The sequence below is a fragment of the Monopterus albus genome, unplaced genomic scaffold, assembly GCF_001952655.1.
Source record: "Monopterus albus unplaced genomic scaffold, M_albus_1.0 scaffold80.1, whole genome shotgun sequence".
NCBI classification, from domain to species: Eukaryota; Metazoa; Chordata; class Actinopteri; order Synbranchiformes; family Synbranchidae; genus Monopterus; species Monopterus albus.
In genome coordinates this window covers 1,341,000-1,365,255 of record NW_018127960.1, presented here as the reverse complement: position 1 = coordinate 1,365,255, position 24,256 = coordinate 1,341,000, and the positions used below count along the sequence as shown (strand labels likewise).

General features: G+C 40.5%; 2 protein-coding genes across 7 annotated transcripts in view; both read right to left on the bottom strand.

The window, feature by feature from the left end:
- Nucleotides 1–646: 646 nt before the first annotated feature.
- On the bottom strand, nt 647–1,739 carry LOC109963820 (putative nuclease HARBI1). The gene is made up of 3 exons (XM_020606684.1): nt 1,713–1,739; nt 1,297–1,602; nt 647–1,196 (listed from the first exon to the last, which is right to left on the bottom strand). The coding sequence occupies exons 2-3, from the start codon at nt 1,466–1,468 to the stop codon at nt 820–822; spliced, it is 549 nt and encodes a 182-aa protein (XP_020462340.1). The 5' UTR covers nt 1,469–1,602; nt 1,713–1,739; the 3' UTR covers nt 647–819.
- Nucleotides 1,740–2,372: 633 nt separating this feature from the next.
- nrg3a (neuregulin 3a) overlaps nt 2,373–24,256 on the bottom strand; it is a 308,448-nt gene continuing 286,564 nt past the window's right edge. For 4 of the 6 annotated variants that reach the window (XM_020606687.1, XM_020606685.1, XM_020606691.1 and 1 more), the window contains 4 exons: nt 21,496–21,622; nt 12,932–13,047; nt 10,539–10,724; nt 4,555–5,507 (listed from right to left, as the gene is read on the bottom strand). In XM_020606687.1, the coding sequence (XP_020462343.1) occupies nt 4,850–5,507; nt 10,539–10,724; nt 12,932–13,047; nt 21,496–21,622 (1,087 nt within the window). In that variant the 3' untranslated portion in view covers nt 4,555–4,849. Of the gene's footprint in view, nt 4,003–4,554; nt 5,508–10,538; nt 10,725–12,931; nt 13,048–21,495; nt 21,623–24,256 lie in introns of those variants that run through there. The other 2 variants (XM_020606690.1, XM_020606688.1) reach the window with 2 other exon arrangements.

Genomic DNA, 24,256 nt, shown 5'->3' with positions numbered 1-24,256 from the left:
TACTTTTGATATATCCATTTATTACACTCTGGGTTGGGTTTTTTGTTGGTCTTAACAGATTCTGATGGTAATATCTGCCTTTTGGAGCCTCCTGTCACAGCAGAACCCCAGGCTGTTGTAAGTATCCTACTAAATAAAGCTTAAATTATGATAGGTAGTATTATAAAGTGTACTCTAACCAAATGCTCGTCTTCATAGGACTATGAGGATAATGAAACTATGTCTGCCACAGAGAGGTCTACAGAGGTAATATTAATACAGTGTATACACATCAAATGATCTACACATTCGGAGTGCCAGTGTTTGTGTGAAGTAGCCTAAAGGATGTAAATCTATCTCCAAGTATACTGACATTATTATCTCCCCTCTGCCCCAGAGTGTGGAAGAACAGCAGGAGGAGGGTCCATCAAATGCAGCTGCGCAGATGAACACAGTTCAGTGATGTTCAGTAAATGCCAGAGTTGCAATCTGTAAAATTAATGAGGAACTATGTCATGTAACTAAATCTTCTGTATTTACAGTTACCAGTTAAGGAGTTGTATAGAATACATCTTATTAAAAAAATAGAAAAAAATAACAAAGAAATGTTATACTTGGACCGCCAGATTGAAAAGACAGATCTAGAAATTGAAATTCTCAAACAAAAGCTAGAGGTGAGTGTATAGTTACAGGTGAATTGTATGAATTATTGAATGAATTGTGAAACCTAACAATTGCTTTTGTATTTGTAGGAAATGAAGAAACCCGAATAATTTATGATTTGCATTTATTCAGTTACTTTCTTTCATCGGTGGTGGTGGTGATGGTGGTGGTTGTTGATTAATCCAAGAAGACATTACGGCATATCCTATCTCTGACTGTCCTTCCATCCTGGTTATCTGCAGGGTGGATGGGGTCGTCCTCAGGGTCTTGTATTTGTAGGGCAGGGTGTTGCTCCCCTCTAATAATTGCAATATTGTGGAGAACAACACATGCCACAATAATGTCACAGGCCCTCTCAGGTGTTACCCTGAGGTGACGTAGGCAATGAAAACGTGCTTTCAACAGGCCTATGGTCATTTCCACCCGGGCTCTTGTTCTGCAGTGTGCCACATTAAAGCGCTGCTGGGGGCCTGCTGCAGGTTCTGGGTAAGGGGTCATCAGTGTGGGCTGGCATGGGTAACCCCTATCTCCCAGCAGAAAGCCATCAATCTCTCCTATAAGAAAGTTCACATCACTTTAGTGCTGCATAGAAGTGCTCCTGTAAGTGTGTAGTGCATGCATTGAAATAAGTGTATAGGGCATACATGTACTTACCACATTGCAGCCTGTTACTTAGGGTTGACTCACGATATATTCGTGAGTCATGAACAGAGCCGGGCCACTTGGCCTCCACGTTCGTGATAATATGTGAAGCATCACATATGATCTTGGCAGTGCAGAAAATGATACATGTCAGGTACAGTATTGTGATGTAGTCTTTGACCATTAGAAAGAGTAGTCAGTGTACCTGCACATTAATACTGTGGATGGACCTCCTGTTGACATAGTCCCCTTCATTTTCAGAAGGTGCATTGATGGGAATATGTGTTCCATCAATGCATCCAACCACATTTGGAAATCCTGAAGGGGATTCTAATTATTAGTTTATTTCCAGAGGTCACAGCAAGATGTTATTAACTGATCATCATTTGTCAGATTAGCCTTACTGAAACGAATTCAATACCACTAACCTGCAATCCTGTGAAACTGCTCTTTAATGGCTCTGAGGGGTTTGTGCCCAGTGAATCCAGGGTGGACCCCGCCTCTCCCCCAGTGTCAGCTGGGATTGGCTCCCACCACCACCCCTCCAGCCACACACACACATCCATAATTCATAATACTCATAATATAACATAGGGAGATGAACAAGCTCTCTAAGTCTGTGACTTACTGAAAGAGAAGCCAGTGTGTTTTTCCTAATTGAATGCAAACCACCATTTCTCTTCCTGTGCTGCTTCTGATAATGGTAAAGCAGCATGATGTGAAGTTATGCAGTGAGCAGGGTTCAATTACTGGCACATGCAAAATGCACTTATAGCTGTTCAGAGTGAAAAGCAGGGACGCCTGCATTAAATGAGTTTCTACTTTCCTCTGTCTTTGTACAGAATGCTGAAGGACCAGCATGTCAGAAGCAATTTCAGTTTTTCCAAAGTGCGGTAATGACTCTCACAGGACTATCAGTTAAAAAGGAAATGCTCTTTGTCATCAGGCCACAACGTAGTGTGTGTGTACTCCTGCTTGGTGAGACTTGTCCTTTCAGAATACTTTGTAAATGTTGTGGAAACATGCAGTTAAAGATTCTAGTGTCAGGGATCATCTCAGAGAAGGAAACAAATCAGACAATGCTTGTAGACTTTTATCTGTTAAAAGCTCATACACTGATTACAGCTGGTCAAACAAAGAAATTCACATTTTTTTGCACTGTGCCTGTGCATAGACACACATCAACCTCCATAGGTCACCAGTGATCACACTGGCGAGAACATTATGGATTTTACGGACATCAGTATCAAAGAATCAAAAGTGTTGAGGTTCAAAAATTTCAAAAAGAAAATAGTTTTTTTCAGGGTTTAACGGCAGTATGGCAAACCAAGCCTTCGAAGAAGTAAGAAAATAACAGGAGGAAGAAAAGAAAGCTCTGTGGCGATTTAGTGTGTGTTTGTCAGTAAGATTTAACCTTGCCATTCAGGTGATTATAAAAGAACGATGGCAGAGGTGAGCGATGAATGTTCACGAGGATCAGCCATTGTGAGAGATTAGATGAGTGAAGGCTGAGAGACTGTGAATTCTCAGTTACTGGGAACTCGTATTGACCATGTGGCCTCCACAAGATAGTAACTTGTTGGCAGGGGGAACACTCACAAGTCCTAGTAGGAGGGCTGCTCAGAGTGTTTCAAGAATCAAAACCATAAAATACTCAGGGGTAGCTCGGACCCCAACCCTTTTATCAGTGATTTTGGTAGCTTCTACACTTAGTTAGGTCGGCCTGTTTTTCCCCCAGAAGGCATCCTTAAATTGAATCAATTTGAATAAAAAGGTTTTGATATTAGTCCCCAATTCAGTTGCAAGGGCATTTGCATTTTTCTGCCTGAACAATAAATTGCTTGTCCAAGGGTTCCTCCAATTGGCATCCACTATTATTAAAACCACCATTAACAAGTCATATTGGTAAAATTCCTTTGTAGCAAGGCCAGCTTTTTTAATTTTCCAAAATGATGTTAGTAAATACGTGGAAATGGTCACCTGTGTTCACAAAAAGGATGCTGGAATAAAAGAGATGCTACAGAAATTAAAACCTGTTTTATAACTCATATAGACCATCATTAGAAACAAAGCTATGTGGATTTAAATGTGTTTTTGAAATTCTGACAAGTGGATACCTCTGTGTTTCCACACATGTATGTGCAGTAGGTTTTAAAACAGAGTTTCTGTAATCTAGGCAGCGTGGTGAAAACAGGGAACTACCAACTACATCTACTCTTTGTAAGATAAAGTACTTTGTGATCCCAGGTTTTCTTCAAGCTGGTGCAGACCAGATTGTGTGTGAAAAGGCCAAAAGGATAAGTACAGTATATCGGTAGAAACAAGACTGATGTTATCCAGCATGCATGTTTGGACAGGGTGCTGTCAGGAGTGAGAATATCTTCCAAGCAATCAATCAGAACAACTGTTATTTAGAAAAACCTTTACCAGAATTACAACCGTTTTTTAAAAACTTTTTGTCACTGGGAACATTTGGCTGTAACTTCATACAGAAATTCAAAAGCTTTCAATTCATAGGATACAACATAGAGACATTTATTTCTTGTTTCAACACCCAAACTATGTTGTTCTCCCTTCCATCAGCCCCAGAAAGCAGCATTGTTCATTAATAACCAAAAATGGAAAACAAAATAAAGTAAAAAATGTCATACGAGCTCCTGTGGTGCCCAAAGCCCTCGGCTCGTCCTTTGTCCTTCTGCCTGTTCATCCAGCCACCAACTGAAAAATAATGCACAGGTGAGTGTGTGTGCGCATATGTGTGAAAATATAATTAGTAACAAAACAAAAATAGTCAAGGTTGGTTTTAAAACACTGGTCAAAGTAGAGTCGGCATCTGGGCTGTCTTTAACAATTTGTCCCCTCCAAGGATGACCATCTGTAGAAGTTTCCTGTTTTTCTTCTTCTCCCTCTTTCCTCACTACCCTTCAGCACACACATGCACACACCCCCACACACAGCTGTTTTGTTTTGTGTCATGAATCCTCAAAGTGTCCTTGGTTACCACAGATGCCTGGACTGTAATTCTTGGCTCAGCAGACAGGTCTTCAAATGGCAGAAAAAGCGATGTGGAGGCACCTTCCTCATTGGCCAGTTTGGGTCATGTGCAGGTTTGCAGAAACAGACACACAGCTCATGGACATGCAGTGGTATGTTAATAAAATACTTCCTTCTGAATTGAGCCAGAACCAAAATGTGATAAAGTTATTACAAAACAGGGAGAAGAAGAAAAAAAGGGGGTGAAAACAAAAATAGTTACATCATTACCATTGAATTGACAGACTATTTGGTTTCTTTTTGTCTAAGTAGAAATGTTTCTCTTGTTTTGTAAATAAATGCATGTAAATATTTTTTTTCTCTTTTTCCGTACTCTCAGTCAGTGTAAAGGCGGCCACTCAGGAGGGGTTTGGATGTTTGTATCCGTACAGTATGCATATCATCAGCACATTTTCAGAATTTTCATGTTACATTTTTTCATTTCGCATTTCCACTTGCATCCCGCAGGTGCAGAACACCGGAGCCTGTCAGACACTGTTAAACTCGAAGTGAAGTCCTAAATTATGTCTTTTCATTGGCCAGTTTGGCCCCGGTCTGTGTGTGATAGGCTGGGGCTGAGTAACAGGGTCTGCGTGGGTCCGTTACAGCTCAGCATCCCAGCACTCCCTCCTGTAAGAAAGCAAACAGTTTGTTTGACCTCCACATGCCCTGCTGTCGATCCACTGCTGCCGATCCCACCCTCTTCCTGCTTCCTGTGGGCCAACGCCAACGCCCTGAGGTGCTCCTGCGCCTGCTCTAGCAGCAGTGCCACCTCATCCTGCTGTTGACCGATGGCGCACGAGCAGGAAGAAGATGGCAAAGCAGAGTGTGCTACTTTCCCTCTCCTCTCGTCATTGTAGGGTGTGGCTTCACAGGTGACTGTGGTTGCTGGGCTGACACTGGTTTGCATACAAGACACCTCGTTGTCATGGTAACACTGGACAGAGGGGATGATGGGGATAGAGCAGGAGCGAAATGGAGGAGGCGGGGAGTGGTTGTGACGGCGGCTGGGCCTCCTCAGACTGCGGGTGGCGGGATTCGGATTGTTGTGCACAGACGGGCCTGAACGCACCTCCACATGGCCGCTCCAAGGTGAAGGCAATATTGTCTCCATGGAAACAGGAGTTTGCATATGTAGGAAAGCGTCTCGTCTGGGGTCATCGCATTGGTTCTCTCCCTGCATCCGACAGCTATTGAAGATGGGAACGAAGACAGACAAGACAGAGACAAAAAGAAGAGGAAGGGAGCAAAGGTTATTCAACTCGAAAAACTTCACACACTTCACTGAGAAGAAGTCATCGTGTCTTTGAGTGCGATTTCAACTTGAGCGCCTTCTCAAACTCCCACACTGAAACACTGGCAGAATACACAGAGGGACAGCTCTCCGCCCTTTGCCATCTCACAGGCTAACTGAGGATGCTGAGAGGGAAGAAGATGAGTCTGACATCTTTCTTTCATCTCTTTATATCTGAGTCCCAGCACACACAAAAAGACTCCAAAAGCCTCAACTCTCTTACATAACTGATGCGGCAAGAGGGAGTTCACATTTAATATTACTGATTTAATGACTTTAAGCCCATTGAAAATGAAAAGTGTTGTCTTAAAGTTTAAGGTGCAAGCTTCGGTCAAGGACGACTGAGATAATTAGATGTCACATACAGACAGAGAAAGAAAGAAAGCAAGCAAGCAAACAGAAAGGAGTCCCAGTTTCAGGTCATGATCATTCACATTGTTTGAAAATCCTTTGTGAGTCATTCTTGCTAAGAGACTGTGTAAATGCATTGATTCAAATAGCAGCTCCACCGGTCAGATGTTTCTAATGTGCCTCACTGTGCTGTCAGTCATACCTGAGCCTGCATCTCCCACCTTGGTTCCCCCCCGCTGTTATCTTTTTGCACTCTGACCTCATGTGCTGCCCCGCCTCTCCAGCACATCTCCAGTTTGGTCACACGTTGTTGTTCAGTTAACCACCCATCCTCATTTCAGACTTCTGCCTGTCAGTGTCTGTTCCTGTTTGTCATGGTTTGTTTGTTCTTGTGTTCAACATAACTAAATTAAACTGTACCTTTTGGATCTGTTGCTTGTTCATAATGAGTGATTACTAGACAAACGGCTGCAAGGAGAACTTAGCTTACGGTGCTATTTATATATTTATTTACTGTTAAACCGAAGGTGCTATGGAAACAGATCTCGCCATAACCGTCCAGTCGTGGAAAGGGACCCGTCCAGACCAACAGAAACTATGATTTCATTGTCAGTGTCAGTTAAGTTTGACTTTGGCTTTAATCATTTTCATGCACTGTTGTGAATGATCACGTTCTCCTGCACTACGCTACACTGCTCCCACAGGAACACGTTCCCTGTTTGAATATTACATTCTACACATGCAGTCTTTTAAAAACCTCATTAAAACAGTTTATGTACAGTATTTATGCCAGCCCTAGAGATTAATGTAATATTGAATGATTCATTATGTCGTGATTTTTTTTTCATTAAGGTCCAAGGCCAACATTTTTAAAAAGATCCCTTTCTGCAGTAGCTACACATGGCAGGGCTGCTTAAGGTTAGGGAACGATTGTGGTAAATTGTTAATGTATAGTCAGGTTTAGGCAGCTAAAACACTTGGTCAAAGATAGGACAAGATCAACACTGGTACTTGGTGTAAATTGTGAGATGCAGAATCACACATAATAAATTCCACTCCTGGGCTCCTGGGCTGAAGTATAACAGGGAAGAAATCTGGTTTCTCAAACAGAAATGATGCTCAAGAGACGAAGCAGTTTTCAGCCCCTTATTTCTGTCTTGTTTATGTGATGAAAATCTGGTTGGTGAACCAATTACCTAAGTGCATTTTACGACACTGAATGCCTCCATTCTTGTCTCCTGAGTGTCATGACCACTTTCCAGGGTGCTGATTCTGGAGCTGGTATCTTAATGATGGCCAATAGTTCACCTTGACTGATCAGCCTCATTATTGCCCCGCTTCCTATTAGGCTCACTGTATATAGTACTGTAGCTCCAAATCCTAGTTGCTGAGGCTTAGAGATGCCATTGCCAAGCTCCCTGCACTGCAGGCAGAGAGAGTTATTAGTTATTTTAGTGCCTACTATCTGTGGCCAGGATTACGTTTTTCAGCTCATTCTGACACTGCTGGTTGGTGTTGATTTTAGTAAGGATATACTTTGAAGTTTGAAATTACTGTTCTGTATCTGGGTGGGGACCTACTGTAACTTCCTTCCTTTCTCTTTCTAAGACTGACCATATCGATGTCCAAATCCAGCTGCATTCTACAGCAGCGTCTTCTTGTCTTTGTTATAATCCTCTGCAAAGGCTATTTCCATCGGGTCCAAATTCATCTTGGAGTCCCTCTCCTTTTTAATACCCTCAAACATACACTCATGCTTTACATCAAGACATGTAACAATACTAGTGAGTGGAGAAAGAACTTTTTCAGGCTGAAAGGAAACCACATCCTCATTTTATCACTGCAGTATTTTTCTGAGACATGAAAACCTCTCTGAAAGCCACAGTGGAGATTTGGCAGGCCCACAGAGAGAATCCCATGAACGATGAGAGGATGATGTGAAGATGTTAATTCCCAAGATAACATTCACAGACAAATCGCTCTTTTGATGTGTGGAAACACAATCACATTGCAAAAATCTATGAAGAACACCATTCAAAAACAGACCCTGGAGCGACACAGGCGCAACTAGAGGGCTATTACAGACTGTATGCGAGCGAGGTGATACTACATAAGTGAGCGGTCTTTTATCTTCTACGGGAACTCATTTCATGAACAAGTGCTAACAGTAATTTTCCTTAATCCATTCCCCTCCAGATCATTTCTATTTGCTGCTGAAGTAAAAATCTCTATGTAATGTGATGCATTGACCCTGTAATACTGAGAAATGTTCTGGCAAAAAGTATTTAACATATATGTACAGTAGGTGTGCAGACCTACACACAGAAGCTGTCTCTGTCTAACTGGAGGCGTTGTATATATTGTAAAACACACTTAAAGAGGAAGAGAGTAACCGGCATGTTTCTTAAAAAAAAAAAAAACACTGCAAAGGTTGGATGGAAATACCAAAATGCCTGCAGCCTCTCTGTCAGCCATTTTGGAGACAGCATACTTTAAAATAGTAGTAACAACGCAGGATATTCTGTCCCCCTGTCAGCCATTTTGTTGAGATAACACAATGCTTCTCTAAGAGGCATGGAACAGACGAAGCATCCTTCCTTTGGAGCATTTTCTAACTGTCATGTGCTATCTGCACACTCCTCTATCACATCCTCTTAATCCCATGCTGCTGCTTTTTTCTTTGACTGTTTTTGAACATTTTCCATCTGTGTCAGAATGGATTCAAACCGCTTGTTTCTGTCTCTGCAGCTCTCCCTCAGTCTCTATGCAGTCATGGTCAAATGTCTCCATGGCAACCCAGACTACCATACTATGAGAGGGCGATCCTGTTGTCTCGCTGTCCATCCACTGTTATAGCTTCTTACCTTAGACAATGAATGAGTGAGTAGGTGAGTGAGTGACTGAGCGTGTGTAAGTCAGTGACTCAGTCAGCGTGAGTGTGTGGACTGAATGTGTTCGAGTGAGTGTGCATCTAAATGTGTGGCTGATTCAGTGAGTGATACATATGAGCAAGCTAGTGGGCTTGACCTCTGTTCCTCTGAATTTTAATGTTTTTCAGAAGCAACAATAAAAAACCATCTGGGCCAAACAGAGGACATTTGATTGACATTTTGGCTGACCAGGGGATGCTTGGCCTGACACACGTGGACTGACCAGAGGATCACTGGGGCCAACCATGGGATGGCTGAGCAGAGGGCACCTGAGTCTTCCAGAGAGGCACTTTCATTGAGTTGGTTAGTTGGACCTGTTCTCAGATCTGTGCAATGGCTATCAGTTAGTTTTAGGATTGACTACAAAATGTTGCTCCTCCTTTATAAACTTATAAATGCTGGTACAAACCTTGAAATTGTTTCACGAGTTAAAAAAAGACCTCAGTTTCTCTGGTCCCAGCAGCTAGAGCTCTTTGCCACATTAAATTAAATGTGCTCCAACATTAGCAGCATCTCTTTTCCTATGCATTTGATTAAAGTGTCAAACTGATTGTCTACAGTTATCTGTATATTTGCTGTATATATACATGTTCTCTTTGTTTGAACTTCAGTGAGAAGCACATTCACTCTTTTTTTGCATTAAATCAATTTAGCTTTGCTTTGCTCATGCACCCCAAGGAATCAACTATACATGCACATCGGCTTAGTATGTGTGTGGAAGTGTGCTTTTGTCCACCAGTGTATATCTTCTCTTTGTCTTTCTATTAATATGCATGTAGGCTATGTGGAGTTTTGTCTGGGACCGCTGGGAGCTGAAAGCCTGAAGGAAGGCTTTGCCAGTCCAGGTGGGTTAAGCACTGACTCATGACCCACCAAAAAATGGGTTAAAGCACATCACCTCTCACACTGAATACATTTCCTGCTAATCATTGGCACTGATCATTTACATTTCCCCTGGCTGCTGTGCACGTGTAGAGTCACCTGAAAAGTATAAGCTGAGAAAATGTGAATTCAGTGTAAGACAAGAGAGAGTGGGCATGTAGCCCATATAGTGTCTTTTAAAGCACAAGCACTAGGTGAAGCATTTCCTTTGAACTTAAGCCACCGTACTGCACACCACAACATTACATGACCTTGTTTTTATCTTTGCTGAGCAGACTGGAAAACAAAGGCACAAGGAGAGTAAAGAAGGTGTAAAAAAGAAATGCTGGTTTTTTTCTTGAAAGAAAAAGAAATCAGAATTTGGTTTGAAATATCTACTCTTGAAATGAAATCCAAAGCTTTGTCCATGGCAGGCCTGTTCTTTCAGTTAGTGGCTTTCGTTGAAATAAATCAGCACATGGAGCAGACACAAAAAGGAAGTAAGGAGGTGGTGAGCACAAAACCTTTACATGCTCTATATCTTTGTAATTTCACCTGTAAACAGCCTTTGTTTGTCTGCATAGTTAGAGCCTGTAAGTAAGTTTAATATGACTGCATCACATGGTGATATACATGTGCTGTAAAATATACACATCGAGTTTGGGTTTGGTTTCTTAAAACAAAATGAAATGGCCAAAGCATCCGGCAGTGATACTTTTCCAAACTGTTTTGTGAAGAAGAAACATTTATTGACATCAACTGGACCCTCAGGTAATTCTCCTCACCCTCTTTGTGCTTCAGGCTCCTTCTCGTTTGAATCCATTTCCTGAAGGTGTTGGTAGGCTGGGCCTGAGTATTTAGATCCTCCAATTGGATTTAGCCTTCCTCTGGGTATGGGTGGAGTCCTGCGTGGACCTGACCAATGGGCTACCCGGGTTATCTGGTTGGGACTGTGAGACAAAGACCCACTTCTAAGAGAAAAAGGCAACAAAAACATCCAGATGTTATTCTTAAACTTGGTATCTGATCAAATATGCTGGTATACTGTATATGTGGCTATTGAAACCTTTCACCCATGGCTGCTTGTCAAATGGTGGCATGTCATACTGCTGCCACTGTTCTTTCTGTCTGGGTCAACCACAGTTTGGATTGGGTTTAATATTCCATTGGTTATTTAGATTGGGTCTGACTGTCTGGATGGTTTTGGATTACGTTTTGTTTTTAGAATTCATTTATGCTAATCAAACTCAGGTAGGTTTTCCACTGGTTGATTTTGGAGTGGGTCCAGATCTTTGGACCCGTGAACATCTCTGGCACAGTAGGTTGGACACAAACTCATAGAGCAGTCAGGCAAAAGTGAAATAGCTTAGGCTGGGCTGGGTCGGTAACAGACAGGAAGTCAGATCTGGCAAACAAATCAGGAGAGGTAAAGGCAGAGATCAGGATCAGGTACAGTAGGATTAAAAAAAAATAAAAGCCCTAGTTAACAGGCTGGAAAGCAAAGACCACACAGGTAGTAAGACAATCTGGAAAAATGGCTACAGAAATGTAGGCAGCACAATATGTGGTACTAAAAGGGTAATGAGACAATGAACAGCAGGTTGGCAGAGAGGTCAGGTGATGCATGTGGCAAGAGGAGTGAGGCAAGAAAGAGGGCAAATGCAGCGCCACGTCAAACAAGCCCACAATCTAGAACAGGAAGGCTCAAGCCCTTGGCTAATTTCTATAATGACTAAACCACCCATTCACTATGTATTATTTTTATTTAATATTGTGTGGCACTGAGGTTCCTTTTTGGCATTTATGCATTTTTTGACAGTAAGTGAAGTTAGACACCCCCACCCCAACTCCCACCACCAAAAACTGAACCTGGAGTTATGCAGTACTTATGCTTATGTCATGTATGCCTCTAAATTAAAAAGGTTCTGGGATCCTGGAGAGGTTCCTATGGTAGAGAAGCGCTGCAGTCTCCTGGCAAACAAAGATTGCCATTAATAACTAACTTCTGATTAGTGATTTTAATAGAATTTGTGGCTCTTACATCAATCAGTTGTATTACAATCATTAAAAATGCAGTGTGTGCTTATGTGTGTCTCAAAATAGATTTTGGAGACAGAAAATGTGTCATTTCATTCTGATTTACTTTACTGAAGTAACAAATGTCCTCTTCATGCTGCTATTATATTAGCTTTTACTGGTTCTGAGCCCTGAGTCATATTTACCTCTGCTCTTTTGAAGGATAGTTTTCCCTAGACAACAACTAGAAGCTTCATGTACAGACAGACACTTTCTGGTGTTGGCAGAGATTTAAATTAAGGTCTTTAAAGACATCATTTCCAAAACACAGAATTGGCCTCAGCCAGTTTCTTTCTGGCTATTTTAGACTGTGGGATCCCAACACACTCTGCTGTCCTGACAATAGTGTCCAAGTCTGGTGCGATTACAAACATATACACCATAAACAAAAAGTGATTTGGTTTCAAGTTAAATCCAAAATCCCTCTTTCTTTCTCTCACATATACAAACACAAAACCTGTATATTAGTCACTGAACTTATACCGAAAAACATCCTACAAACTATAAACACAGACTAGCAACAGATGATCTGATGTATGAACCCAATCTGCAGAAGCTCTCTTCTCTCGGCTCCGTTTCGTGAACGTGTTTGCTCATGTGTATTGTAATAGAACATCCAGCCTTGGCAAAAATGTGGATTTGAACTCAGGACAGTCAGAAGTCAGTACTCGTGTGCGTCGTCTGCTGATGAACATGCCAAAGCCCAGCCAGCTCTAACAAACCACTGACCAGTGTGAGAGAATGCTTAGTGGAATTTACACCTCTGTGCTGGCTCATAAATCCCTGCACATGTGCTTCCCATTTTATCTCTGTCCCATCTCTTCTGTGTTCACAACTGTTATAAATATGCTTATTAACATGTTTATAGATTTAATTATAATTACTATCATTCTTCAGTAAATCAGCAATTAGCTTTGGCCTCACTATAATGTGGATGATTCAATTTCTCTCTTCACTGCCTCCCTTCTGATTATAGGAAAGGACACTGAAGTTGCCTATTGTTGGTTTAATCAGCATTATTACTGTTTTCTGCAGTGAACAGAAGCAGCAGCTGCGTAACTTTACACCAGTATACATCTCTGTGTGTAGATAAACAACATACCTGTAATGTTTTGCTGTGCTTCTCGAGCTGTTGGATGGCGTGTTGGTGATGCTGCAGTGTGCAAAGCTTGACTCACAAACATTTCCCTGGTGAGACTGGGAGAACCGTTTGCAGTACTGGGGAAACAAATGAGAACAGCAAAACATTTTAAGTTTCATTGCCATTAAGAGGAAATAAATGACTCCTTCAGAAAAATCAGTGCCAGTGGTTTTAAGACAATGCAGTTCTACATCACATGACATGAAGTGCTCCCACTCAGCAAAAAAAAACAAACTTCTCCTCCTTCATAAGCACGGTATAATGAGATTTCTTAGCTCCACCAGCTCTTTTTCACACACTGAGAACTTCAGGGTGGGGACTGCCTACAGCCATGATTCTAGGGACTGATTGTCAGGGTCCAGATGGAGTTGGGTTACATTGATTTCTTTCTTTTTCCACCTTCCTCAAATTCTTTCTTGAGCTAGGTTTGTACTGTGGAAAGCAGGAGGAGGCTGCTGATGGCTTGAGAAAATCAAGAGTGCAAAGGCTTCTGGTCATGTCTCACATTATTAGGTACATGAAGCTAAAACTAAACAGTCCCACAGTAAATCCTCCCACATGATGGCGATGAGGTTAAGGTCTTCTCAAAATATTTTGGAGACTCGTTGATTTAAATCTATGGTCGATATAGAGGCCTCAGTTTATGCTGCTGTTGAACTGAACTGCATTATACTGACAGGTATTTCTATTATCTTGTTTATTATCTGTTGTTTTTATAAGTGAGGCTGGGCAAAACAAGAGAAACACCTGTGTTCTGCTAGGTGTACCTAATAAACTGTCAACTGGTAAAAGACTTGGTTGTGAACCACCAGAAGATGTCACAAGAAAAAAAAGTGGATAGGCAAATCAAAAACATTTATTCTATAATAATTCTGTTGTAAAGATGAAAGAGTAGATAGTTGGCCCCTTTCAGTTTTCTCAAATTATTCCAGTGAAATGATTTTCAAAACCTGTGATCACAGTTTTTTAATGGAACACAAGCCAAAATGTCTGAGCACCATTCCTCTGTCCTGATCTTAATCCAGACAGTTGTGACTGCAAAACAATAAGTGTTACATAACCCAGATGTTGCTAACATTATCTTATAAGCACAAATCCAACAAATGGCACAATGATGGGATCCCAGCCAATAACAGTGCAGACACTGGTACCATCTCCTCATCATCTACAGTTTACTACTACCATCAGGTGCTCACATTTCAAGAAACTAAACATACAAACCACTGTGCACATCACTGGAGTATGAACCCAGCTTTTCTTTGAGTTGCATCTGCACCAAATAAGAAAAACCATGAAATTAGTTATGAATAAGCCCTTTCAAAGCTCCGTTTATCACAGTGGGGAAGTTGATACGTTCATCTATGCGATTAAGCCCTGAGTGCTTCTTTGTATAGTGTAAATATAAATATTAGGATAAAATGGAGAATTTAAACATATACCTACAGTGAATTATGTCACAGCAGATGTATGTCCACTACAGGCTCCCTTGATAAACAGTCAACATTATGTTTTGAAAGGGAAGCTCTTGGTGATGCACCGTATTGAAAGTTACTGTATTTATGCTACTTTGTCAAATGTTTATACTTAATCACTCTGAATCCAAATACTGAAGTGGAGCTGTGGCCTGATTTATCATGTGCTTTATTTTGTCTATTTTGAATGTCTTTGTCATCCACATTGATCCTTCCTTTGTCTCCTCTCCTTGCCTTGTTCCTCCCTGCAGCCTTCATGAGAGGATATCTAAATCAGCACCAGCATGGTACTATGTAGGTCCCAGGTTCTTTCTTTTAGCTCTTTTTATATTTGGCCCCATCTCTGGAGAGACAAATATGCAGTGAAACAAAGCCCCTCTTTGATTGTGCTCTTCACAATGCTGTTGACAAGGCACACTCACTCAGTTACACAGCAGCAGCAATGTGCTGTGATGTGAACACCTCAAAAGAACCAACATTAAAAGCCTTAAAGATGTGAAGAGAGTGGAGCTAGTTTGATTTTTTATCTGCTGCACAAACCTATCTTTGGTTTGCATCTATTTAGCAGTGACAGTTTTCTATCCTCAACAATCTCAGTAACTTCTTGACTTTTGTAACATAAAATAAGAGAAACCTGATTTCATTCAGTGTCTCCAAAGTACTTTTAAGTCTTTTTCTTTATGTAGAGTTTTTAGTCTAATATCTGAATACAATCTCAAAAATGGAAGATTGGACAAATGTCTGTGAATGACACAGATCGCTGCAGAAGCGAGCTTGAGGAAGTGCTGCGATGTTTGCCTGTCCACAAACCCAGGGGAATCACATGGACCGGCTCAAAAAGAATAAGAAACAACAACAACAGAAGATTAAACTACTGACATGAAGAGAAGTGGTTTCAAGTTAAAAAAATAGATTACTAGATTAGTTTCACCATTTTACTACTGAAAGTCCTGAACTGTTTTTTAATGATAGTTAATATTTAGCATTGATCAAGTGAACTGACTGCAAAGGATTCATAAATGTATTTATAAGGTATTTCTACACATACAGTACACCTTAGTAAATAGCAAGAAGAGACACACAGTACAAAATGATGAACCTTTTCAAAGATAAATTAATGTTATATATTGTTGAAATTAACTCAGCTGATGCAACCAGATGCAACGTCTGTGATAGGTGTATTTCTTTATAGTGTGAAGAAACTTTTGGAAAATGAGAATAACTACCAAGGTACTGTCACATTAAGGGAACACTACGGCGATTTTACAAATAGCTGCCTACAATACAAACTGGGGATGTGGGATTTGAAAGAAATGGGCACTATGGTGGAACGAATGGCCTCACGAAAGATGCCATGATTTGCATTCGGGACTCGGTCCAGTCAAGATATTTGGCCTTCGTCTCATCTGAGTTCCCCTTTTATGGGCTTATAGCAGTGAGCTACCCCTTTAACAGTGTCATTTATCACACACTCCTGTAAAGTATAAACAGACTAAATGCACCGCATTAATGTAAAGCAAAGCCAACATACATGAGGGAGTGATCAGTTAAATCTATCACCACCCTGTTGCATCACCGTCTGTGCTTTGACTGATAAAATTTCTCTCTTCTCCGCTCGCTCTCTGGTGTTCTGACACCAGGCGCATTCAAACTGCTAATTAATACAGAGGCTTCCACTGAGCAGATGTTCATTTCTCAGCCATTATGCTAGCGACCGAAGAAAGTGGGCTAAAATTATTGAACACTTGGATATGCAGTTAATTCATGATTAAGAAGGACTGGGTGACAGCATAATCACCCCTGCTAGCAACTGAAGGAATGTCTAAATTCACTGACTTAACAATGCTTTGTTTTTACAGCGACACAGGAGAAGCCTTGTGTTTAACTTATTTATCTGTTGTACATTAACAAAGAGCTGCCTTCCAACTCAAAGATGGAAAAGTGTCTCTAATCTGTTAACACTGACACTGTGTGGTTCAGCCTCTATTTTGTTTCAGTTTTAAAATAGATTTAGACTTTAGAAAGACCGCTCAAGGGAAAAGCAGAATCTGTGTGCATGTGTCATTCAGAAATACTGACTGTTTATAGAAGTCATCAATAAAACCTAATGTTTTCCCACACAGCTGCAGGCAAAGAAACTCGCCTCCTTAGCACCACAGACACAATGGGCAAAAGTAATCATGGCTTTAACAGTGACTTCATGTAGAGTCTGGACATCTGCGGTGCAAAGAGTGCATGTAATGATGTATAATAATGGATATGTATGTGTGTGTCCTGTAATGGATGTTTTAATCTCGGAAAAAGGGCACAGCATATACCGTGTGCCTCTGGCACTGAGGTTTTTTAACACTGACAGACTGTCCGGAGGGAAACAGGAGATGATTTTTATGATTGGTGCAGAGATGCTGGCATCAATAACAGCTTTATAGCATTATAAACACACACACACACATACAACTACCCATAGAAGTTTGGTTTTATTTCTCCTATGGACTTTACACTGACTTGCATCCATTTCCTGGAGACTTACCCTAACCTTAACCGTAAGCACTACTTGCCTAAACCCAGCCCTTTACTCTAATGTTAAACCAAGACGTCGCCATAAAAACTCAAGGACTTACATGAATGCAAGTCCCCACAATGCAGGTGTGTGAACAGGTTTCAGCCCCCACAGTGTTAGCGATGCCACACACACACACACACACACAGACACACACAGTAGTCTCAAGCCTAAGCAGAGCAGGTGCAGGATAGTCTTACTCATGATAGAAGCAGAGAAATTTTAATTATGCAGCAATGACACACAGACTCTGTAGAACACCTGAGGAATTCATGATAGGGTGGTAAAACCTGACTGACCGAGAAATAGCGGCTCACTCAGAGTCGCTCTTTAGTCCACTCCTTAATCAAATACTTCCAACAAAGAGCCCTGCAGTGCTAATCAGAAGAGCTCATTTTCTGTAACTGGTCACTGCTGGAAAGCTCTGCTGCTTTTGTCATGACCCAGATGATCATGAGGCACAAGTGCTTCATATTGATAAGGTAAAAAAATATTATTTGGGAGTTGACTTGTAGTGAAGAAATGGAACAGAAATGCAACAAAAACAGAAATTCAGCCTGACGGCCTTGTTGGGCAGATTTGTGTGAGTGCATGCACCACTGACCCTGTGTATGTTGTGTTCAGAGATTTTGGTAATTGATTGCTGGAGACAGAAATCAATATTGTTCAGGGCGCATAGGCACAAAATAAACAAATACAAGTCATTTGCATATGAGTTCCCCAAACGCTTTTGTAGTTATTAAATAAATAAACCCAGATTTAAAAGCAAAATTTTTTAAACTAAAGCTCAGCCTTGATAAAAAATACATTGTGTAGAGTCAGTCAACAATAATCAGTCATTCACAGCCAGTGCTAATAGAGCAATTAGCATGATAAGAGCCAAAGGACTACTTGAGATTTTTCATTATGTTTGTTATAATGAGATTCTATTATGTTCATCCAATTGTATTTTATGGCATTCTACTGTAGTCTAATGTTTCTCTATTCATGACATATAAGCAATATCAATACATATGTATATCATGACATCGACTCAGGGCCCATCACAGTTTTTTGACAGTGATAAGACTGAAGTTGGTTCTACAAATAGACCCACTTTACAAGGGCACATGAATTACCTTTTCTGGTGTGACTGAGTCATACTGCTAATGCTAAGTACACTGTTGGATGAGAGAACAGGGGACAAATAATTTCACCATCAATGGCTCAAAAAAGAATCAGAAAAGTACATTTACTCAATAAAATATGGTGTGAACTAAAAATTGATTAGGTGAGGCTGAGCCTTCTTGCACTGACCACCAAGCTCTGTCTAATCAGCCAAACACCCGTACAGATCTCATCTGGCTGTAAACTCAGTTAGGCTGTGAAAACAGGACACTGTGTAAACTTACTAAAACAATCACACTTAAAAAGTGAAACTTTTGATTAGCTGTAATTTTACTGTGAGCTGGGTGTGCTATGTATAAATAATCCTTAAAGGAGACTGAAGCAGTAACAAATGTATGCATATAAAGACTTAGGCCTTGAGTTACAAATACAAGTGCTGTGGTTAGGTTTTATGTTCTGACTTAGCCACAAATGAACATTTTGCTCAGAATGTTGAAGTTTAGCTGCTCAAATTCACATCCATCAAGTCTTAAAGACTGAAAATAACATCAGTCCTAAACTGTGATTTCTTAGAAAGTGTGAACAAGATATCACAATGCTACTGTAAAAGCACAGTGATGCATTTAAAGTTTGAACGTAGCTGCTTGCTGCAAGAAGAAAAGATATGAGTTCAAAAAGCAGCTGATTAAAACATTAAAAAAATATGAAAGGTATGTAAGGTATAAAAGTGAAAGGCAACAGCAATAATGTCCTAAAACATTGAAAATGAGTTTCATATTGAAAGCATGCCGAGCAAAATGGACACACTGAAGGTGTGAATGCTCCTATCAGCTGTTTTCCTATGGAGTCTCAATTGTCAGGCTCATAATTATAGATGCATTCATTTGCAAGAGTCAAAATACTGTTTTTGTGGATGTTAAAGATGTAGGACCTCTTATTTATTCTCAATTACTGTGACATTTGGGCAACAATTAAACTTAACAGGATGTTGTTCTAAAGGCTGCACATGTCGTAGCAACACCTCGGTTAAGAGACTGAATTATAACGGTCACTTCTCTGTACCAGAACAATACTGACAGGTAAATACTCTTTTCTGCTTACATTCAGTGCAGTACAATCACACTAAATCTTTAGTAAGTGCATCACTTTAATTAAAGATGTTCCTGTTTAATGGCAAATAAGATAAATCCATGTTGAAGGTTGGATTGCTGCCCTCCTCTTGATCTCCACTTAAGTTTGGGAATCCAGTTAGTTTGTCCTCATCAGAGCACCAGGCTGAGGGTAATGCGAGGAGGCACACCTGACACACTGTCTCCACAAACTGCAGATTTTACAGATTGCTTTCAAGCCTTGGTTAGCTGAGTCTCTAAGCTGTCTTAGATATCTGAACCCTTTGTGAACTGAAGCTCAAACAAAAGCCTCAGGCAAGATGTCCACTGCTTTAAAGTCTGGCAGCCTACAACTGAGGTGGACATGACCCGTGCAGTCCTGCTCCATTCAGACGCTTTTAATTCTGTGACCTGTTGATGCAAGTTAAAGGCAGTGAAGCATTTAATACATCACAGTATATGTACATAAACATCAGCAAGCGTGTTCATGATTCTTGTAGGAAAGTCAGGACCATTAGTACAGAACTACACGGTTCTTTACAGGAAACCTCTCTGGAGATTATTTAGAAATAAATCGGAATTTATGCACCTGTGAAATAAAGTGTTACCAGTGTGGTGATTTATAACATAAGATTATTCGCTTCATCTTGAGGACACAGTGCTCGGTCACTTGGTACACAGACAGGATTGTGGGAGATCTGTAGGGCCGATACTGTTCACATACATATATTAGAAAAATAGATGAAAAATGGTCTTTTGTTTGTTTTTGTTTTATACCTGATGAAAACACAAGTCATTTGTGAATGCCTTCTAAAATGACTCTGTTGACCCAGTTTCATCTTTACTTTTAGAGGAATAGTTTGTTATTTTGGAAAAAAAAGCTTAATTTTTTTAATTTAAATGAGAAGATCGATTCCATTCCCATATCTGAATGGTAAATATGTGACTACTGTTAGAAGCCAGTTATCTTAGCATAGCATAATTTCCCAAACATGTCAAACTACTGCTTTAAGCACTGCTTAAGTGGGAGCATCAGAACTATTGGAAAAGTCTGAGAAATATTGCCTTCATGTTCTCTGGAGCCCAGCCCTCCATCATAACCAGCTCCCTATGACTTTGTGTGATACTTTGACAATGTCACAAAACTTCTTGCTTTGGTACTGAAAGTAAACATATTTTGTTTTCAGCTGTTACATTAAATGAACAATGACAATGAACCTGACAAGGACAGTTCAAGGAAAAGCAGACAAATCAGGCCGAGGACTGAGAATGAGCAGCATCATGACCTGCCAGCATGAACTGTAATTACCTCTTCATGCAAACTGGATCTCACATACAGCATATGAATTTCTGTGCTTATCACACACAGTAATGCATACAACTGATGTATTTTAATGTGTTCACGATGGAGGCAGGGTCCATCATGTGTATAGTACAATACATGTGCTTTTTTTAAACTGTAAATTTAAATCTTGCCCTTGGAGGATTCACAGCAGTTATTCCACAAAGACTGCAGTCAAACCTGTGTAGAATCGACAGATAACGTATATGATAAAGTTGTAAAAATGTTTAAAGATGATTTCTGCACAAATACACAAGCACACTTTTCAAAGATAAGGGCTGTGATGGGTGATGTGGATTTGACAGTTTGATGTTTTTCAGCTACTCTGGCTGCACATGTGGGAGATGTGCAGTGACAAAGAGAGTGAGAATGATGAACGACATCACAAGCCGGCACATGCTCCCAAACCACTGAATGATTGCTCGCTCAAAGACCTGTGAGCTGCCTGATGCAAGTGGCCGGGTGGAGACGGGGAAACTCATATCCAACTATAAACTACAGGAGGGTAAGGAAGTCAGTGATTGATGCTAATACTCTGTATATGTCTGTATTTGTGATAATACTGTCAGAGACCGCTGCTAATTGTGGCTGTTTATTGATTTGGCCAGCAACCTAAGCAACAAAACTAAATTTGTCAGTATTGAATACTGAAAAACTTTACTAATAAATGTTGGTTTTCTAGATGGTGTTGTATATTTATGCTGGTATAAGTAGTAAGCAACTGAAGATGGTTTTTGGAAAGACAATAAATTCTACATCATATCTTAACCACAACAGGTTCAAGCTAAAGTCATCCAAGTTATGCAGTCTTCAAAATGTCAGGTCATAAAACCTGCACTGTTTTCCATGTGTAGACATGTACCGGCATCCTTCTATAGAAAACAGCAAACTTTGGAAGGAAGTTAAAATAGAAAAAGGAAAAATGGCAACGCCACCTCATGCATTTGCAGGCTGGTGTTCGGGGGCCTCACCTTGGCATCCAGGACATTACTGGAATTAGCAGTGTAGTTTTTCAAACTGCGACTCTCCTTCAGCTGCACCTGAAACTTCTCTCTGCGCCTCCTAAAGAGAAAGATAAAAAAGGAGGATCCACAGTTGACATTTATTTCAGGAGAGCTTTAGCTAAGGTGCTGTGAATGTCTGCGGCTTTTCATCCCAGACAACAAGTGTACAATCAGTGATCACAAAATCATGGGGTGTTATGATAGCACCAACTCTGGGTCGATAGCCTGCGCTCAGGTATGAGGACAAAGCACGTGTTAGCTTAAATCCTCAGTTACTTCACCGAGGAAGCTGCATCTGTCCTTCTTTAGCATCACGTTAGACTCTCCAGTTTAGCTCTAGTAAAACATGTTTTGACTTTATCCGTTTCATAATTATGTTCTGCAGTCAGTATCTTGATATCAAGTCCAGCTTGCAAGTAATGGATAACTTTGCTCTTATTAATTCAGAGGAGGAGTTTTGGGGCAAATGAAAAATTCTAACAGGTTAGAAAATTTGTGACTGTTGCAGTCCTTTTGTTTTGGAAAGGAATGACACACAAACCTTAAACTGCACAGATGTTCTGTTTAGGGTCCTGTGGTCCTTCACATTAGTTTCAAGACAGTAACATTACAGAACCAAGAGTAAGGTTAAGGTGAATAAGGTGAGCAGGTCAAGACCAACTTCATATCACCTGATTTCCACCTTTGCCCCCTTCTACTGCTGCTAGAGGTCACCTAAAAATAAAACCTAACTAGTGTTCCTTTTAAGCTGCTTGCACAGACGACCTACATGACCTGTATAGAATCATTTTTTACAGGAAGACGGTCTTCGATTGCCAATTTTTAGGGTCATCCAATGTTTTACCAGTGTCACGTCCTTGAGGAGAGAGGTGAAGAAGAAAGTGAGCTACAGCAGCTTTCTACCCAAACCACTCCTTCTCTCCTACAGTAAAAAGACACAGAACAAAACTGTAGCAGTTTATAAAATTTCCCTTAGCTCCATTTAACAGTTTCTGGCGAGATGTTTTGAGTCTCCATTTCTCAGATGTGTTTTAATTAAATCAGAATTGCTTTGTGATATTTATTGAAATTAAACTGAAGAAGTGAAAATGCACTGAAAGCTGAGTATTGTTCTGTTGTGCCAGAGGTATGCTCATAATCAGATATAGGAGAGGGAGCCTTTACAGTTTCAGTCTGGTGACTCTCTGCTGAATGGTAGCGATGTAATGAAGTGTTTACAGTCAGCTTCATGATAAGCTCCTAGCCTCTCCATCTTGGCACTTTATTTTCATAGAGGAAGGCTGTGACATGTGGTACACACTTTATTTTTTCTATAAAGGTGTTTAGTTAATTTGAACGGGCACAGCGTCTCTCCTAAGGCCTTGGCACAGTCTGGTTGTTTAGTTGATGCTTTGCATGCCCGCTCTTCTTAATAGGAGCATATGATTTTTCTGCAATCAAATACTTGTTGACAAGAGATGTGTCATTTCTCACATGCACTGGCCACTGTTTGTACCACACAGAAGGTTTTACTTTGCTCTGTTTGTTTAGTTGATATGATAAAGAAGTCAACACAAACCGCTATAGCTTCACAGAAATAAGATGAGGTTTGTTGGAATGACAAACTGTATTTAATGCATTTTTGTACTTGGCAGAAAGCTCAGTCTTATCATATTACTGAAAAATTGGTCAGCAGCTACTCATTTCATACCTTTTTAATTTGAGTTAATTGTGTTACTTATGGCATTTTATTCCCGTGTTAGATGCGGCAACTAAAGAGACAGGCGAACATCTGGATGTTTTCTATTTTTGAGCTCTAAACCATCCTCAAGATGTCAACAGACACTTGGTGTGTGCTGACACTTTTTCAGGTTTGTTGGTAAAGAACGAAATGGCGCATTACGGCCACCAACTGTACCGGAGCGTGGATGTAGTAGCTAACATTTAGTGTCTGTTGAAAGTGTACGGTTTTGAACTATAAAAGCACAGTGAAGCTGGTGGCTTGGGCAGAAAACACCTGACTTCTGACTTTTACATAGATAAACAGAGATTGAGTCCCAAGCTTGACATTGTGCATTGTTGTACTTTTACTTTGAACATGTTTTAACCAAACCCAGGGGCTTTCCTTAACCCTAATCAGCATTGTTGCTGTTGCTAAAATTAACCAACTTAATGTTCTAAGGAACATCAGACGCTTTCAGTAAATGAAACACATGGACAGTTGGATCGAGGTTAAGTGACTGAACATGTGGTTTACTGTAGCTGAGGATCGCTGTCTTTCTGTAGTGTCCTACAATCTGAGGACCAGCACAAAAACAAACAGTATAGATGGATGTGGCACACTTTAAAGTCAGCATGTTAACCTCATTGTCAGTGTGTTGGAGGGGAGACAAAAAGGAGTCACACTGCACGGCATGTTCCCCTTTATGAACTGATGAATCCTTTGTCTTTCATATAGTGATATTTTTGTCTGGTTCTTATTTTGCTTTTGTTGATGTTCTCTTTATCTTCCTTCCAATCTGAATGCATCTTCTCCCTCACTCCATTGCAGATTCATTGAAAGAGCTTGTCCATCTTGTCTTGATCTGATTATCTTGCTGTCAGGCTGCTCACTCACTCACATCATTATATCACAGAGGGAAGCCTATGGAATTACAGTGCCATCTATCACAACCTGCTCCACAGTCCATACACCATGAACGACAGATCTCTG